The following is an 18,877-nucleotide window of genomic DNA, read 5'->3' as shown; positions in this document are numbered from 1 at the left end:
GCCGTTCATCTTCTCCCTGTCCGCTGCTGCTACTTGTTTGTTGTTTGTTTGTGTTTTTATTTTGATTAAGATGTTTCTTCTCTCTAAATCTGTCATCATGAGTGAGGAGAAATAATTAAGTGTGAGGGAGGGTTATCTCTCACGGTCAGTTCAAATAAATTTTGTTATGAAATTTGGCTACCTATGTCTTAGATCTAGTCTATTTGGAGCAGATCTAGTCTTTAACTGTATTTATACATGGGTTAACAAAAAATTGAAGTCGTAAATAGCACCTGATTGTAAGAATTTTTGTTTGTATCTATGACTTTGTAACATTATAGTATGTGACTATGATTTTTGTAGAGTTTTATGTTGTAATAGCCTTTTGCTCGTAATTTTTAATTAATGAAATCCTCAAATTTTTGTTAAAAAAATAAAAAATCCACCTAATTCTCTAGCCCGCCTTGCCCCAAGAGATGATGCTTATGGCCACCCTAGTCAAAGGTGAGGCTCACTGATGCAGCATGTGAAGTGTGGATGGAAGAATTGGGTCTTAAATTCTATAAAGAACTCAAGCTATGCATAGCTAAGGATAAAAACACGAGTAATGCTATAAGTCTTTTTAGAATTCGTCTAGAGTCATCCAAAATATAATGTGATTTTTAAAATCGCTATTGAAATTAAGATGTGATTTATTGACTTTTGATATACTGGTGATTTTAAAATCCACGTCATATTTGGGATGGCTCTAAGAAGAGTTATAACATTACTCTAAAAACACACATAAATTTTTGTATCTTCTCAAATATTCATTATTAGAGTTGTAAGTTGATATACAATGAGCTATCTTTAAATAGAAAATACAAAGCTTGAAAGAGAAAATATAAATAAAGATAAAACGGCAACTATTGCTAATTAATAACATTATAACAGCGGATATTAAAGCCTAATAAGTAACTAAATCACTTGAAAAGAAAAATATTACAAAATCTTAAATCCCAAAAGCAAATAAAACATTCAAAGATGTTTCACATGAAACTGAATAACATTTTTCAATAAAAACCCCCCCCCACAAAACTATGATATATTTATTAAAAAATTTAAATATAAGTTATAATGTATAAATAGGTTTTAATTGTAATTTAGGTTAAGATTTAGGCGGTTCGATCACTCCAAAAACACCGTTTCCAATCCAAAAGCTGCAAAAATGGTACACACATCGATACGTTTCAAGACCTTCTCTTTCCCTTAACATATATAAATCGTTGTCTGAATTCTGAAACCCCCCATTTCCCAGTGGAGTGCCGCCTCCTCCAACTCTCGCAAGTCGCAACGATGGAAGAAAATCAAGATCCAAAGCCCAACAATACCCGCTACGACCTGATCATCCTGGGAGCCTCAGGCTTCACAGGCAAGTACGTAGTGAAAGAAGCCCTCAGATTCCTCTCCCACCCACGTCTCAGAACCCTAGCCCTGGCCGGGCGCAACGCTAACAAGCTCACCCAGACCCTCCAATGGGCTTCGCACCCCAACTCCCCACCCCCCATTCCCATCCTCACCTTCGACACCTCCGACCCACAATCCCTCCTCTCGCTTTGCGCGCAAACCCGCCTCGTCCTCAACTGCGTAGGGCCCTTCCGCCTCTACGGCGAGCCCGTCGTCGCCGCCTGCGTCGAGACCGGGTGCGATTACTTGGACATTTGCGGGGAGCCCGAGTTCATGGAGAGGATGGAGGCCAAGTACGGCGAGAAGGCGGCCGAGACGGGGTCTTTGATCGTTTCCGCATGTGGGTTCGACTCGGTTCCGGCTGAACTGGGCTTGATGTTCAATTCCAGGCAGTGGGTGGCGCCGGCAGTTCCGAACTGGGTCGAAGCTTACGTGAGCTTGGAGTCGGAGAGGAGGATCGTTGGGAATTTGGGGACCTTCGAGTCGGCAGTTCTGGGCGTGGCCAATGCGGATAGTTTGCAGGCCCTGAGGCGGTCGAGGCCCAGACGAGCTAGGCCGACGGTAAGATAATTTCTCTTCTAAATTCTCATCTTGATTTGTGGAATTCGATGTGTAATGTTGTTTGTGGTTATGAGTGTTAGTGTGGTTTTATTGCAGAACTGTTTGATTTTTAGATGTTTGAGTTTATTGGCCTTCTTGGTTTTGATTGTTGGGTTCTTTTGGGTCTAGTTGTCGTAATTGGATTGACAATTAAACTGCATCAGACGATTATGGAGTTACACAAAATTGTTTTCAGCGTTGAGATGCATTATCTACTTAAATTGAGGTGTGGAGGTTGCGATCTAACTGAATCATGTGTGTAGTATGCACTTCATATGACATTTGGTAAGGTCGCTAAAGCATAGTCTAGTATTGGATTAATTATAGGAGAATTCCTAAAAATATGGCGGTCATGGTGGTGGCAATTTTAGTGGCTTTGGAAGTGGGAACTTCTAAGAGAGGTTGGAATTGCGGTAATAGTGTTGAATCTTTTGTTGGTAGAGGCAGTGCATGAAATGAATTGATGGATGTGGAAGTGATAAAATTGTGCCACCACCGTAATGACACCATTCACTGTGTAATTTACTGACTTCACCACTGCCATTGCAAGGGGTAGTCATAGCAAAAGCTTTGGCTTTGGTGCAGCTATAGTAGTAGCTCCATGTTGATAGTCTTAGTGGTGTTGGAGTGGAAATTATAATTATTCTTTCAATAAGCTTTTTTGACTGGAAATGAGTCATTTTTTCAATTCAATGTGTTTGTAACATCATATGATGTCGATTTTTATCTCTCATTCTTTAAATTTAATAAATGATGATGTGTAGACTTCTGAAACTCTTTAAACCAACAGTATAATATCTTGCTGTGGTCTTGCTAATTGGGCCACAAGCTGCAAATATTGATGTCAATTTTACTTTGCTGGTTGTAGATCCCTGGTCCCGCACCTCCCAAAGGAGGACCTCTTATAGAGCACCAGAAAAAGATTGGGCTTCGGGCAGTAAAACTACCTTCAGCAGATTCTACTGTCGTTCGAAGAACACTCGCAGCTCTGACAGAAAATCCCCATGGACTTCCAGGTGTTAATGAGGGTGTTGAACAGATTGAAAAGAGGAAGGCCTTCTGGTCAACTGTGAAGCCAGTTCATTTTGGGGTGAAGATAGGCGCCAAATCTTTGTTGGGTGTCTTCCGATACATCACTGTTGGGATGTGTATTGGGCTTCTGGGCAAAACTGGTTTTGGGAGGTGGCTTCTCTTAACATTTCCCTCATTTTTCAGTATTGGATGGTTCAGGAAGAAGGGCCCCTCTGAGGATGAGGTTAGAAGTGCTTCATTTAAGATGTGGTTTGTTGGGCAGGGTTTTAGCAACAGCAGTCTCATCTCAGAGGGAAACATGAAACCTGATATGGAAATAATAACAAGAGTAATGGGACCTGAGATCGGCTATCTGGCCACCCCAATAATTCTGCTTCAGTGTGCTCTTATTGTTCTGAGCCAACGAGACAACCTACCAAAGGGAGGAGTTCTACCTCCAGGGATTGTATTTGGCCCAACTGATCTCCAAGAACGGCTTCAAGAGAATGGAATATCTTTTGATGTCATTTCAAAGGGCGCTCTTTCTTCTTGACTGGTAAAGTCTTCTTGAGGTTTCAGGAATTAGTAAAAGACATGGAGCTCTTCTCATACCAACACTGGCCCTGGTCTGTAATAAATCGAAAAGAATAATAATATTTAGTAAATTATTATACGACTGCCATGCAACTTAATGATGTGGAGTCAAAATTTTTCCCTGGAATCTTCTCCTTTTGTTTACTATACGTGGTTTTTCACATTTGTGAATGATGATATGTTTGGATGAAATCATGGCTGGTTTGCATATGCATTTGGTCAAATTTTGGTAAGTTGCATATATTATCTTCTTCAATATGATCTGAGTATTTGTTTGAAATTTTTGAAATTTTCTAAGTCTTGGGATTATCTTTGGACGCAACAGTAAGGGTTCTGTTTAAGAGGTATATTGTTCAAAGAGTATATCTCCTGACAAAGACAGCAATGGTAATAGTGGTAATGAATTTTGAAACTTAATTTTGCACAGTAAAAAAAAAAAAAAACATTAGAGTTCATCGTGAAATATTAGCGACGGAACTGGTAATGAAATAATGGTAAATTTATAAGAATTGGACGAATAGCATTTCTCGGTAAATTAAAAAAAAAAAAAAAGAAGAAGCAAGCACTCTGCTGCATCATCCCCCTTCAAAACGTCGTCGTTTCACCAGAGCGCGTAAGGCGCTATCCAGATAGCCCTCCTCGACCTTCCAACACCCCTCGCTCAGCCGGCTCAGGTTCTCAAAAAAAAAAAAAAAAAAAAAAAAACACCCTTCGCTCAGCTACTCCCCAACTTCTTGGCGCCAAACTCTCTCTCTCTCTCTCTGGTGCAAGCAATGAGCGCCTGCAAAACCCTGGTCCGTACATCTCTCTTCTCCCTCGAATGCAAGCTTCGAAGCACTCGGCCAACCTCCTCCTCAATCTCCCTTCCACCTCTCACTTACTTCTCTCATCCTCAAGGTACTCTCTCTCTCTCTCTCTCTCTCTCTCTCTCTCTTTGTGTATATTTTTCGTCTAATTCGTTTTCTACAATTTGGCAAAACTAGGACTCAGAATCGCGCCGTACAGAGTTCCTTTACGATCTCATGCTTCTTCCACCGAAGGAGCTGCGCTTCTAATAGAAGCCACAACTCCAACCCTAGAACCGGATGAGGGCCTCTCAAACGACACCGTTGAGCAACTCCTCGCAAACCCCGACGACGTCGCGCGGCTCATGAAGATGGACCGCCGCTCCGTCACTCTCGACGGGGGAGGCGACTCCGTGCGGTCCGACCGGTGGTTCCCGTACCTCGACCGGTTCAGGTGCGGGACTGGTGAGTGCTTGAGCAGTAGCGAGGTGCTGGAGGCGATGAGTCCGCACATATTAGACGTGAGGAAGGAGAAGTTTCGGAATGTGGTGCTGAATAGGAGCTACTCCGTCTGCTTGGTTGTCGAAGGGCTGTGCGATTTCGGGAATGTCTCGGCCGTGTGCCGGTCTGCGGACGCACTCGGGTTTCAGTCGGTCCATGTCGTCTCGTGTGACTCAAAAAGGTGCAACGAGAATTGAGGTGAAACGAGAAAAGATAAAAAGGCTCAGTTTTGAATGATAATTTATTGATCTTTGGCAATTTTAAGTGTTTAGTGCATTGGTTATATATATATATATATATATATATATGTTAGCTGCGTTTTAAGTATAATAGTGAGTTTAGGCAAGTGATTGTGGACAGTTTTGCGCTTAATATATATATATATATATATATTTTGCTTTTGAATGAGTGAAAGAATTGAAAAGGGTTAAGCTACAATCAAGCCAAGATTTATTCTCTTTCAGGGTTTATTTGTTTAGTGAGGATTTTTAGACAAGTTGTTACTTCTAGCATTGATTGGATATTGTTTTCGGTCAGGAAAAAAAAAAAAAAGAGAAAGAAAGAGAAGCTTTGCTTCAATAGTATATTATGGTATAACCAATAGTTCTGGGCTGCATTCGAGTATCTCATGAGATTGAGTCCTCCATTGTGTTTTTTAGTTTAAGTTTTCCTTGCTTTGGATTTAAATATTTAATCTATGTGGATTTGGATTGTAAAATTTGATAATTTAGAATGTGACCATTTGGAAAACTGGTAACCTTGAGCACTGATGCTGTTCATTTGGGTGGGTTTTGCGAACTGGTGCTGGTTTTAGATTTGAACTTCCATTTGTATAGATGACTGCCATTATCTTGTCGTGGTAGCCTCTTGTCAATTACATTTAATTATCGACTGTTTTGATCCAAAAGTGATTTTCTTTTTCTTTGCCAACGCAATCTGCATTCTGGTTGCAGGTATAGAGATAACCGCCATGTTAGCATGGGCGCAGAGAAATGGTTGGATATTGAAATTTGGAACTCCACCCAAGAGTGCTTTAAAGTTCTTAAGTCACGTGGTTATCGAATAGCAACGACACATGTGGGAATGGATGCGGTAATGATCAATCTTTTCCTTTTGTGATATTTTTGTCGATGAAAAAGGTGTTTTGAGTAAATACTATTAGTAGAGAAATCCAAGCTGTTGTGTTTGGCTGACTCTTTGGTACTATGCCTAGGTATCCATATACGACATGGACTGGTCATGCCCAACTGCAATAGTAGTTGGGAATGAGAACAGGTAATTACCTTCTTTCCTATTAGTTGCTCTCAAAATTAGGATGCATATTATGATTTCATCTGGGTTTTTGGTTCAATTTTGGTTGCTCATGCTCATTATGATCAGCTAATGTTCTCTAGTTGATAACTACAAGTTGTATTGTGTTTCATGTTTTTATGCCCTCTGGAAAAATTCGAACCATCTAAAACAAGCATTAAAAAGGGGAAATTGATAATTACTAGAGTTTTATGTGATCTCTTATCTTCATAATTTAGTTAAAGCCTTTATTCTTTTTTTGAAATGTATTTGTAGATTTGTGATAAAATTAATATCTACTCTCACAAAATATGAAAATATCTACGATGGCATTTTGATGCCAGCCTGCAAAAAGAAGGATGACCTGCAAAAGATTTTTGCCTGACCTAGAGATAGTCATTTTGTTACTTATGTTTCTTGAAAATTGTAGGACTTGTTTGGTTACTTGTTTGGAAAGCCTATCTCTTCAAACCCAAAAACACACTTAGAAATCAAACCTCATGAAGCAGAGGTCACCAATTCAAATCTTCCCTTCCACCTCCCCTTGGGGCCAATTACATATAAAAAAAAGTTATCAAACGAAACGCTTCTCTAAAAACAAAAAACACAACACACTTTTTAGAAAACTTCCCATACCTTTCAGAAATCTTTTGAGAAAACACATGCTTATTTTTTCTTTGAAAACACTAAACACTAAAAGGTTTACCAAAATTTTTTATTTTGTGGACCCCAACTCTTTTCAAATGTGAATCCCACTGAAAGCACTTCTCTATTTTCTATCACATCAAGAACTCTTTTCAAATCAAAACACTTGCCAAATGTACATGTAATTTTCTAAATTTTGTGGCTAATCTCTCTTGCAGGGGGATAAGTGATGAAGCCCTGGAGTTGTCAGATTTGCATTGCAGTATTCCAATGAAAGGCATGGTGGACTCTTTCAATGTGTCAGTTGCAGCAGGCATCCTCATGCACCATGCTGTTTGTGACAGAACTTCACGCCTGGTAATGACTATTGCCTGCAGTACATTAAAGAAATGTAAACTGCATCTTCTTTTTGGAAAATGATTCATGACTGCTATTTTCCTCTGATTATTATCGTTTTATTTTTGAATTAGTTTATATTCATTTATATTGAACTTAAAGGAACCCAAAGGTCGATGCCTTGGCTATTGGTCTTTTGTAAAGCTTCCAAACTGAAAACTCAGTGCCTCATACAGCTGTTTGACTTGGTTAAAAGTTGTAATAAATTTGTTGTATCTAAAGGAGAAGCCAAATTCAGTTTTCTACCTGTTTTAAATGGGTTTATGTTTACCTATTACCAGAGCATGCTGGAGTTGTTGCATTGTATGTATTTTTAAAGTATAAACACACTAGGGAATGCTCAATGTTATATTAATCCGTTGGGATCATCATTGTAAAGGACAAAGAAGAAGTTCATGTTGGACACTTGTCAAAAATTACATACTAGAAAATATTAAGTTACAGATTTTGCACCTGTTTTCGATTTACAGATATTAATAATTGTTGCACTATATTTACAGGGCTATCATGGTGATCTGACATTGGAAGAAAGCCAAATCCTACTTGCAGAGTTCTCTCTGCGTCATAGCAAGAGTGCGATTAGCATTGCCCAAGAGTTTGCGAAGCGAAAGGCAACCGTGTTTACACCTAAGCTTTGATTGAGAACCAGCAGTTCAACCATTTGTGAGTTTAAGAATTTATGCAGAAAGCGGCTTCAAAAAGTGACACAAAACACGAAAAGAAGTCCTCTATAAGCCACTCCCGGAAACAGAAGTGATTTGCTTGATATATGTTACTTTCAGCTGTCGAAACCCAGGTGAGACAAGGCAATATGGCAGATTCTGAGCATGGGTCGAGGATTGCCCACTTCGTTTATGAAGTTGTTTACAAGAAATGCACTTGTTAATTGACTTTTTCCTATTTTCTTTAATATTTGATGTATTGCATGTTTAGTTATATTTTTCAACCAACCTAGACGGCTACAAGCCCAAAACTCAGAAGAGAAATGCTAAACATGCTTAAAAATTTTATGTGTTGCTCTTATGCGCTGACATGGCAGTGCCACAAACGAATGCTTCCTTTCGTCGTTCATTTGGGAAATTTTGAGATTTTGAAACCTTATCCCTCTCCCTCTTCATTGATCAACGCTACCTCTAACCACCACGTGGGGAGATTGTGACCCCCAGATTGATGACTTTGTTCTTGTGCATACCAAATTTGGTATGGTTTGTTTTGCATCACCACCACTAGATCTTGTTAATGGAGAGTGGCTACAACCACCCATAAAAGGTGCAATGGGTGATTGGCTATCCTCTCAGAAGCGTAAAACGAAGGGGTGGTTTGGCCATCCTTCAAGTCACTTCAAAGTCTTACGCTCTACCCTTAGCCACACGGATTGTTACTTCAAATTAAAGAGGGACGACAATAATGGATCCATCATAGTGGTTGCAATGAGTAGAGTACACAACAATGCTACACGTTTCTAGATGCTCACAAAGCCTGTAACTCGAAAGTACTGGGAGTTGGCAGCGTCCCAAGTTCCCAACAATTTGGACCATCTTCATTTGGCCTTTTTAACAAAAGGGAGAAGTGATTTTGGAAAGATATGGTGTCAAAGCAAGGTTTCTCAGAATGTGGTGCACAGACAAAACTTGTTCTCTGACCCCAAACCCACCAAGAGCCTACTTTCAGAAACGTAAATATTATCATTAAGCCCATAACCGGCTTTTCTTACATTGAATTTTTACAAAAAATAATGTTAAAACTCTAAACATATAAATGCTATGACTGGCATTGAAATAATTACAAATCCACTTTTCCACTGTCCGTCTCGTCCCCCATCATAGGAATCTCCAAAATTCAGAATCCTACAGTCCTAATCGATTAACATTTCACTATTCGTGGTTTGTATTGTCGCCTTGATGCTCTCCTTGCTAAGGCGTTCCCCATGCTGCTTCATTTCCTGGGACCTGATGAACTCTTCAATTCTTCCCTTCAACTCATCGTTTGGAATCAGCATGTCCGCAGTAAGATGGGAACGGTTGAAAGGGTCAGTCTGCAGATCACATCAAGCATATCACCATACTCATTATTCTTGCTATTATATATAAAAAAGTGAGAGAGAGAGAGAGAGAGAGAGAGAGAGGAGCAGTAAACCCCTCAAAAATTAAGATATGCATACATACATTATCACTAAGAAGATGCCTTTGAATGACAGGTCGGTCTACCGTGATCCTTGAAGAAGGTAAGATAACTGGATCCTTCATCAAAGTGTACTGCCACAAACAAAAAACATAATCACATGTCAACAAGTGGTGGTTGAGAAGGCTGCTTGGGTTACAAAATGGATTACATGTGCAATTGCATTTCAAATCCTGATATGATAATCATGCATTACCCTTCAAGTTATCAAAAGAACGACAAAAATCCACAAAAAGAAGTGAACATACTTGAATTGGGTCAAGGAATTCATCAGGTATCTCTCCAAGAGTAGCTTCAGTGTCCATTGCCTCAGAAGCTGCAACTTTGGCCTTGGCACCTAGCTCAATAAATTCCTGTATTACCCTTCCATCTTCACCAATTCTTCGCAGAACATCTGCTGCAGCACTAAATAACTGGAGCAAGTGCCAATTGTGAAATTATTTTCAGCCAACCATATGATTCAGAAGAGATGGAGAACCGAAAACATCTCTTACCGAGTCTAAACAATAACTGTCAAATAAGAGAAATTAATGAACTCTTTGCCGCAGCTGAATTACCTGTTCATTGTATGATCGACCATCTTTTGATATAGCAGCCGGGAAAATGTTTTCCGTATCACCCTTTGCAAGATGAACATATATGTAGACAATCTACAAATAAACCATTAAAAGTTGGTGCATGTATTTCTGGCAGGCTATAAAAGCATTATTACATAAACATTTTTGTACAAAATGAGAGTTGAGTGGCTGACAGAACAGTGTCATTCCCAGCCAAGCCTGTATATCAGCTTTCCATCGCAGGACTAAGAATTCACAAACTCTTACATATTCGACGCTAAGCATTACACTAAATTAGATGTTCCAACAAAACACAACACAAAAATTAGTGTCAGATGACACTTCTACAACAGCTTCACTACCAAACTCGTATTTTTTACTTATCATCTTAATGATTTATTCAAACCACCAAGAGATTGCTAATCCAACCTGTCCAATTCATGTGGAGAGGAAAAGAAACAAAAATACCGATATCCCTATTCATCCCCTCAAAAAGAAAAAGCTACTGATATCCCATTTTTTGACACAGTTGAGCTCAATCTCTCAGTCCCACCCAACTTCTGCACATATCCACAATGACAACCACGTTGCCTTGTCTATACATATATATAATTTGCACCCATAGAAATCAGTATACAACAAGCTCAAAAATTTAAACCACATTTCACTTTACACAAAAGCTTCAAACACAAGATGGCGATCACAACCTTAATTGGTAATCACCATTCTAGAGTTCACTGGTCAATATGAATTACGAGCCTGCTAAATTCAATCTTGGATGCAATTCAAATTAAAGTAAATCTGTTTTTTAAAACCGATTTACCCTTTGAAAATTGAGATTAACCAAACCCCTGATACAACAGGGTTCTTTACTGCATACCTAGATTAGATTTAACTTAAGGTAAGCTCGGACCCTGCCAGGTTTTGTATTATTGTCCAAGTTTAACCTAACCAGACACCTAAATAAGCATAAGCAGTCAGACCTCATTCAGTCAAACTGGTATTAAAACTACAAATCCACTGAGTATAACCCAGTTATTTGGCTTCAAATAATATATCTCCACTTTATAAGAGATATTAAGTTCAACAAAAGAGGAAACTTGAAATCTACTTGATACCAACCTGCTTAAGCAACTGTTTTGGACGGAATTCATATTTTTCAGGATCTTTCAGAGTAAGAGATTTTCTTTGGGGACCCACAAGTTGCAACAAAAAATAATTGAGCATGCTGGCCACTCTCTCAACCTGGAAGGGGGCAGGTGGGTCAGCAATGGTTGTACAGAATTAAGAACGCAAAAATGGCCAGAAACACAACTTTAGCCACTGAAACCGTTGGGGATAACATGTATAGATAGTAAAGAAAGGAAAAGCTGTTACCATCTCAGGAAGTAGGAAAGGAACTGTAATCTGCTCCGAAGTAAATGCCAGCATACTCACATCCTCATTTGCCAACTTCATATCAATCCGGATAATCTAACAATAACAATACCCAGCAATTTCCATTTGTTAGGTACTCTAGGTTCATGACTTATGCATATAATTTACATATGTATGTGTTATGCATATCATAGAAGAAAAAAGTCAAACTGACATTCTCTTGGGAGTGGAATAGTCGGGTTCTCTCCTGCCTCTCTTGGGCTGGTCTTTGCTCCCATTCTGCGGTATTTGACATCTCGGCTTCCAACTCTTTCAGTTCAAGAATTTTGTTAAGACTTTCATCGAGAAGATAGATGCTATCATTAATCAGGAAGTTTAAGAAAGTCAAATAGACACCCTTTTCCTCCTCCTTGGCAATCTGGAATGGTATAAATTTCAAGTAGCAGTCAAAGACAGACACATACATGTGCATGCACACGTGCGTGCACACAAATAGAGAGAGAGAGAGCAAGAGAATCAGTCCATGAAGAAGGCTCTACCTGTCTCCAAGCATTACGATGACTAGGGACCTGCCACAGGTATTCGAGAAGTTCGGCAATATTGTGACGGATGTTAAACTTGTCATAGAACTGCACAGGATAAAAAACAAACAGGTCAATCAACAACAGCTTCCTGTACTCCACAACAGTGACAGATGGATGAGACTATGAATGCACAAGAAAAGGTAAATGTGGGCCTCCAAAAGCTAGAATGAGGAAAGGATCGTTAGCCATTGGTCAGAGCTGGCTTTGTGACACAGCCCCCTCAGCTTTCTAACGGTGCATTTTCATCAATCTACCCTTCTTGGCCAGGTAATAGTTTGGGAGGGCCAGGCTGGACTGGAATTTTTTTAGGCGGCCACAGCTAATAAAATGACAAAAAAGCCTATACATTTGTTTTTTGGTCAGATTTGTTGGCCCCTTGAAATTGTCACTGCAACTACCTCTATACCCTTAAAAACATGAATTATGTGGCAATCACCTGCGTGTGAGAACCAGTGAACTCAATGTCAACATAGAGCTTCAGAAGATTCCTCACAAGATACTCAAGAGAGAGTTGGTGCCCTTCAAATAGAGTAGCTGTAATAGATGAGCCACTGCACATGGAATAGACAAAATGCCAGAGACACATCATTATTAAGTTAGAAAATTTAAGGGGCACTTAATAATCTCTCCTACAATTAAAAAAAATTAAAGAAGACCTTCTACGTGGCATCCAGCAGTTTAGCACTTCAACCATCTTTGCTCTGAGATAAGGGTTTCTAATAAAATTTGGACTTGCCATGAACATGATAATAAAGTTCATGAAGTCATCCTGCCAGGCAAGAACAAATAATTTATTATAGAGCGGAAAACCTTCTGGAGAGAAGGAAGAGAATAAGTTAAGAATAAAACTTTTCAACTCGATGTCTACCAGCAAAACCCCATCCAAAGCTTTCGGAATCCGGGAAGCAAAAATAAGCAATTCCATGGCATCTTCCAGAAAATGCTCTGGCATACATGCAAACTCCATTGGGCAAGCGGATGGCAGAGGCATCTTAAATCCACCAACCAGGCCAACCAACCAAACCACCACCAACCGGTAGAAAGAAAGAGCATTCTGAATAAGTGCTCCATCCTAAGGGAAAAAAATACAAGGGTCAGTAGTGTCAATAATCAGAAGAAAAAAGGTCCTTTAATAGTTTTAACAAATTAAACTGACAATGATACATGGTTGAAAGCACCCTTCCAATCACCAAAAGGAAAAAGAAAAGAAAAAATAAATAAATAATTTTTGAAAAGGACTAGATTCAAGGTAGGTAGTTCCAAGAAGGGAAAAAAATTGTGAATGCAAACAAAGACATCATCTGATAATCCAGTGTATAATAAAAGAAATATGATAGCACATGATGCATCCATACTTCATAAATACAGCAAATTATCATTATTTTTAATAATCCTTTGCCCAAAGTAATGAACTACTTTAGAAAGAAGAGAGGAATCCTTGAATGGAATATTAGAGAAGGGCAAGAAAAATAGGAACAACTGTCAATTAAAAACAAAAATAGAAAAAGTTCGAACTAAGATGTAGAAGGTGGAATCTAGCAAAACTGAAACTCAGAGGCTCCTCAGTTTGGTTCAAGTACAGGCCCTGATTGACAACTACCGGGGGGAAAACGAATACAGTCCATCAAGAAGGTGATGATCACAGGGTTTCTCCACAGTTGATAAGAATACCAACAACTAGAAGATACACTGACCATCCAACTTATGACACTAGGATGCCACCTTTCACCACAATGCATTCAAACCATTGGTCTCCATGCTCCACCAGAACATGATTCAAATGAACTTCAAGGAGTGGTAGGATATCAAAATCATGGGTACTGCATGTATGTCTGCATGAACGAGGAGAGAGAGAGAGAGCTGACATACCCTCAATATCTGAGCTTCATAACAAAGTTTTTCCTGTGAATACAACTCTATTTCTTTCTCAAGGCGAGAAATGTCCGGCTCCAATGCTGGAGTAGGAGCATGCCCTTGCATGTCTTTAAGAGTAGAGAGAGAATCTTCACACCTTTGAATGTCCTAAAATAAATTTATATTACTTTCCATCAGTCCGTCAAAAACAGTAATAGTATATATGAAAAAATTTAGATTTTAACAGACTACAGTAAATACTTACTCACTAGCAATGACAACTAAGCCCTAACAAAGTAATAATAATGTGGCAATTTATTTCTACTCATGTATAAAGCATGTATTATTACCTGAACTAAATGTTTAAAGTCAGAAAATGCTTTTAATAAACCCAAGTGGAGCACCCTTGCAGTCATAAAGAAGCATTCGCAAATAAATGGATATTTAGTTTTATCACCGCTTGATGCTGGCTTTGCATTAGAGGAGCCACTAGCACCACTGCCAGAACTGGTAGCTTCTTGAGATTGAAGCAACCGATTTTCACCATCAGTATATTGTCTAGAGCCATCAGTCTTCCCCAAATTGGTATTATTAAGCCATTCCGCAACTTCTTCTGATGATGCATGAAGAGCAGTCAACCCTCTAATAGAAAATCACCAAAATAATTAGAAGACAATAGATATGAATATAAACTTAAGAGTAGAAAATCAAAGTCCGTTAAACAGAAATCCTCACGTTAAATCCAGTCGGTTACTGTGAAATACATATTTGGGATCAATTTTATCCCTTTTTGTTAAGCTAGCGTCTAAAAACGGCTCACACAGCCGAAGCATAACAGCACTGAGACTGACGAACATGCCTGAACTTGCACACGATAGAGGATCAACCTAAATGTGATGTATACAGTGCAAGTTTAAATTAGGATAAAGAATGTGACAATATTACCAAAAATATCCTTATCCATAGAAAAGTAGAGAAAAAGATATAATAAGTTTGTTAGTATATTGTGACTGCAACATTAACAATGCTGTGAAAATTGGGAAAGTACCTGGATGTGAGCCCTCGACGAGTTTTTATTGATCACCTCTGCAAGATACTCGAGCACATTTTCACGGATGTCCGTATTTTTAAGGAGTGAGAGAATAACTTCTGATAGACCATCATATAAGTTATTCATAACCGTTTTAATTGTGGTAAATGAGGATAATAAATCAGCCGGTCGACGAATTGATGCTTCTGAAAAGCACTGCTGTCTGGTGTTTTACAGAGTAATAATGCATTAGTAAGAAATCATTCTTAAATATCTGTCCATGAGCAGTCCAAAGCTATAGATTTAACATGTTCAATAGGAATAAAATACAGCAAGCATGAAAGAAATTACTGAACTGGGAGCGTAGTGGAAAAAACAACTAAAGGAACATAGGATTTCATCCATAAACTAAATCATCCAAAGGAAGCTGCAAAATTTAAGAAACAAGAATCAAAGCCATACTCTTTGCAATCACTTATCTTAACCCTCATTAATTGTATGGTTACATTACATCCAACTGGAACAAACAACAGTACCACATATCATCCTTTTAGTTTTCCACTTATTCCAATTTGAAGGTAAGAGAAAATAACTTCCTTGCCAAAGGAAGGAAAAAATCCAGTGATCCTAAACTGAGCAAAAGAAAAGGCCCACAAAGATCAAAAGAGACTCAAAAACTTAATCTCAGAACGGCATATAACACAACAATGCAGTAATTTCATATCCTAGCTTTAAGATAGTATACAGTCAACATCTTGTTTTGATAAATGGATCAATCAACTACACACAATAGAAGCAACATTAAAAAACCAACATCAATACATCAGAGAGCAAATCCCTTGATATCATCACCTACTTTTCATTTGCATGAGGGAACCTAAACCAATATCAATAACACTCAACCGTGCTCTACCTAGAATATGACACAGAATGAGCTCAGTTCCAGTATTTATAAGCGGATGAAAACAATCTCATTCTAATGTTAAATCCTCTTTTCAATCCAAAACCGAGCTGCAGTTTACCCAAATCAGTAAAAGGCTAAGCAGATTAAGAGGTTGAAGAAGTGCTATAAAAGTTATACAATATTAAACATCCATCAGTTCTTAATTTAATTTTTTTTAGACAATCACACTAAATAGATGAGACAGTGTCCTAATTTACAGACAGAGCAACACATGCATTAACCATAGAGTCCAATAGCTGCTCAGAAACAAAGAAGCACGGGTGGTAGAAACATATGAAGTTGAGTCCCTTTGTTTTTGGTTCTTAAAAATAAGATAGCATATTTTAGTTAAGCCAAACAGCTGCATAATGTTCAACTGAGTAAAACTTTTGTTCTCTACAACAGTAAACTGAGTAAAGAATCAGAAACCAAAGATTCTAGAATTTGAAACCAGTATAACAAAAATAAAATTGCAACCAACAAAAGCCCAGGCACCGCACACGAAAATCCACTCACCCCACATCAGGCTGGCTCTTGAAAATGGCATGATCAGGCAGAGCACTAACATGAAAAAATGGCCCCAGTATGCTGGTCATCTCGATAACCCGGCCGTTCAAATAGGCGCCTTTGGGAATCCACCACGGGTGATTCACCAACGATTTGGCACCAACCGGGAAGCTAACCAAATACAGCAAAGCCCTCAAAGGCTGCTGAAAGTTCCCGAGCGCCGAGACCTTGAGCACACTGCCCCTCAAGTCCTCATACAATCCCTTCAATATGGGGTCCAAGCTATCGAAATCCGAGTCCCTAAAGAACTCCTCCAAGAAGCCAGGTGGGCACTGTGTCCCGCCACTGCTACCACCAGCTCCGTACCCGTCCATCGAGCCCCCAACCTCCGCGAAAACCAGCGGCAACAACGGGGAATTGCTCGAACCTGACTTCGAATTCGCATTCGCATTCTGAAACAATTCGGGGTTCCCTAAGTGAATCCTACAGTACGACACCGCCAATTTCTTCGCTTGCCTCACCACAAACTCCATCTCGGACCTCACGTTCTTGTCCTTCATGGAAGATATCTTCTTGCCCTCCTCGTAGGCTCGCCGATAGCACCCGGTAAGGTACTGGAATGGCGGTTCGGAGGAGACGAAACCCCCCGAGAGCCGATCGATCAGGACCCTCTCCATCAAGTCTCTCGAGAGCCTCATCTCTTTGCCCTCGCTCAGAATCTCCGCCGCGGTCATCTCCAGGTAGACGACTCGGGGATCGGACGGTGCTGATGATTCGGCCGAATCGGTCAGCGATACCAGGAAGATTTTCCTGAGGATTATGTCCTCGATTTCCTCCGGGGACCTCTTTTGGGGTTTTGGGGTCGCCATAGTGCGCAAAATGGTTCTTTCTCCGTTCGAATGGGTGAAATTTTCTTGGAAAACAAACAACTAGAACCTGAGTTGAATACGTAGTGTTAGACAGAACTAATAACAAATCAGGTGGGCGTGTTTAAAAAGAAAGAAAAAAAAAAAACGGGGAGATTTTCCCGGGAAACAAACAGATGCGTATGTGAATTTGACGGTGAAATCGTGGATTAGTAGGAAAAGTCAGGGTGTAGAGCAGTGTGTGTGTGTGTGATTGGGAGGTAGGAGTCGACAGTGGTTTGGTCGTCCAGGTCTTTGTGGAAAATACTGATTATAAACTTCGAGTAAATTAAGAAAAAAACATACATGTATATAAATTAACCGTAAATAATAAATAAAATAAAAAATTTATTCAGATTTAGAAACCTACTTTGTTAATTGTACTTATCTTACACAGAAAGGACATTTTATTCAAGTTATTCCAAACCCAATCACTTGTCTTTCAATTATACCGGTATTCTTCTAATACGACATTTATTTGGAATTGGAAGTATTGAGGTTTTTTTTTTAAAATTCTGTTTGGTTTTTTAAAAACCAAAAAGTGTTTGTAACAAGCAATAAAGCTGATGTGATTTTTAAAATTACCATTAAATTTTAGATAAATTATACTTAAATTTTGATCCAATGGTAATTTTAAAAATCACATCAATTTTAAAGTTTATAAGGCACAAGTTTAGATAAAGACTAATCAACGTTTTAAATTAATTGAGAAAACTCGGCTTAAAATTGAGATATTTTGTTAATTATGTTAGCAATACTTATCTACTAACTCAAATGATAACATTTAATAATAATTAAATTAAGATTACATAGCTTTTTTTTTTTTTTTTTCTCGAGTTATATTCATTTTAGAGAGGTACACCTAGCCGATTTTGCTTCAATTTGACCTTTGGTTTGTTTGGGTATGTGATTTTGACATATGTGATTTTAAAACATGGGACGCTATTTTTAGGGATAAATACAAAATTGGTCTATGTAATTGGTATAATTTACAAATCATTCTATGTGGTTTAAAAAACAATTTATAGGTCCCTAAGGTAGGCCAAAATAACATTTTACTCCTGAACTCATTTTTCGTTAAATGACTTAACAGAAACTGTTTCATTGCCACCTCACACCTAATAAAAATAAGACACGTGTTCTTTTTTTATTTATGCTTTTAAAAATGACAAATAAGTTTTTTCACGTCATTTTGAGGCTCAAGCATAGACTCAACGTCAAATTAAATAAACTTAATTCCTTCATATTTCCCTGTGTGACTGTTGTCTTCATCTTCTCCACCGATTCTTGCGTCTATCTCCAGGTAAGCTGTTGAGTTTCGTAACACGATTGAAATCGCCGTTAAAGAATCCTCGGAAACATCATAACGATAATTAAGCCACCTTGCTTTGGAGTTTTTTTACTTCCGCTTTTAAGATTTTGGGCATCTTCAATCTGTGAGTTTCTCTGAGATTTTTGAGCATTTGCCTTTTTTTGCAATATTTCTATGGAAATTAGGATTTGTTTTTGGGCATTGAAGCATCTTCAAAAATTGTTTATGAGCATAAAAAACAATCTATCCCCCCCCCCTTGTGATGTTTACTAGTATGCATAATGATGAACATCAGATATCATTTTGTAGTAACATCAGACACAGAGTACGAATGGTGGATACCACAAAAGAGTATCTTAGGAAAGGAAAATAAAAATAAA

General features: G+C 38.6%; 3 protein-coding genes across 3 annotated transcripts; 2 read left to right on the top strand and 1 right to left on the bottom strand.

Moving 5' to 3' along the window:
- Positions 1-1,157: 1,157 nt before the first annotated feature.
- Positions 1,158-3,825, top strand: LOC132180984 (probable mitochondrial saccharopine dehydrogenase-like oxidoreductase At5g39410). Its single transcript, XM_059594009.1, has 2 exons — positions 1,158-1,986; positions 2,894-3,825. The coding sequence occupies exons 1-2, from the start codon at positions 1,315-1,317 to the stop codon at positions 3,587-3,589; spliced, it is 1,368 nt and encodes a 455-aa protein (XP_059449992.1). The 5' UTR covers positions 1,158-1,314; the 3' UTR covers positions 3,590-3,825.
- A 498-nt stretch (positions 3,826-4,323) lies between these two features.
- LOC132181294 (uncharacterized) lies at positions 4,324-8,252 on the top strand. Its single transcript, XM_059594442.1, has 6 exons — positions 4,324-4,527; positions 4,614-5,097; positions 5,870-6,008; positions 6,130-6,191; positions 7,070-7,208; positions 7,748-8,252. Exons 1-6 carry the CDS (start codon positions 4,404-4,406, stop codon positions 7,883-7,885), a joined length of 1,086 nt encoding a protein of 361 aa, XP_059450425.1. The 5' UTR covers positions 4,324-4,403; the 3' UTR covers positions 7,886-8,252.
- A 677-nt stretch (positions 8,253-8,929) lies between these two features.
- Positions 8,930-17,445, bottom strand: LOC132182370 (probable ubiquitin conjugation factor E4). The gene is made up of 16 exons (XM_059595600.1): positions 16,290-17,445; positions 14,849-15,053; positions 14,536-14,687; positions 14,151-14,442; positions 13,816-13,968; positions 12,815-13,018; positions 12,603-12,715; positions 12,383-12,497; positions 11,902-11,991; positions 11,577-11,780; positions 11,363-11,458; positions 11,108-11,230; positions 9,986-10,078; positions 9,677-9,841; positions 9,413-9,502; positions 8,930-9,282 (listed from the first exon to the last, which is right to left on the bottom strand). Exons 1-16 carry the CDS (start codon positions 17,147-17,149, stop codon positions 9,103-9,105), a joined length of 3,135 nt encoding a protein of 1,044 aa, XP_059451583.1. The 5' UTR covers positions 17,150-17,445; the 3' UTR covers positions 8,930-9,102.
- Between the last annotated feature and the right edge of the window lie 1,432 nt (positions 17,446-18,877).

Source organism: Corylus avellana, chromosome ca5, assembly GCF_901000735.1.
Source record: "Corylus avellana chromosome ca5, CavTom2PMs-1.0".
In the NCBI taxonomy this organism is placed as follows: Eukaryota; Viridiplantae; Streptophyta; class Magnoliopsida; order Fagales; family Betulaceae; genus Corylus; species Corylus avellana.
This window is presented reverse-complemented; position numbering and strand designations above follow the sequence as displayed.

Excerpts from the sequence above, each read along its gene's own strand:
- LOC132180984 (XM_059594009.1), top strand. The coding sequence starts at position 1,315 with ATGGAAGAAAATCAAGATCCAAAGCCCAACAATACCCGCTACGACCTG. Across the intron at positions 1,987-2,893 it reads CCAGACGAGCTAGGCCGACG|ATCCCTGGTCCCGCACCTCC; the intron begins GTAAGATAATTT and ends TGCTGGTTGTAG.
- LOC132181294 (XM_059594442.1), top strand. The coding sequence starts at position 4,404 with ATGAGCGCCTGCAAAACCCTGGTCCGTACATCTCTCTTCTCCCTCGAA. Across the intron at positions 4,528-4,613 it reads TTACTTCTCTCATCCTCAAG|GACTCAGAATCGCGCCGTAC; the intron begins GTACTCTCTCTC and ends TGGCAAAACTAG. Across the intron at positions 7,209-7,747 it reads GTGACAGAACTTCACGCCTG|GGCTATCATGGTGATCTGAC; the intron begins GTAATGACTATT and ends CTATATTTACAG.
- LOC132182370 (XM_059595600.1), bottom strand. The coding sequence starts at position 17,149 with ATGGCGACCCCAAAACCCCAAAAGAGGTCCCCGGAGGAAATCGAGGAC. Across the intron at positions 11,781-11,901 it reads ATCGTAATGCTTGGAGACAG|ATTGCCAAGGAGGAGGAAAA; the intron begins GTAGAGCCTTCT and ends ATACCATTCCAG. Across the intron at positions 9,842-9,985 it reads GTCGATCATACAATGAACAG|TTATTTAGTGCTGCAGCAGA; the intron begins GTAATTCAGCTG and ends CACTTGCTCCAG.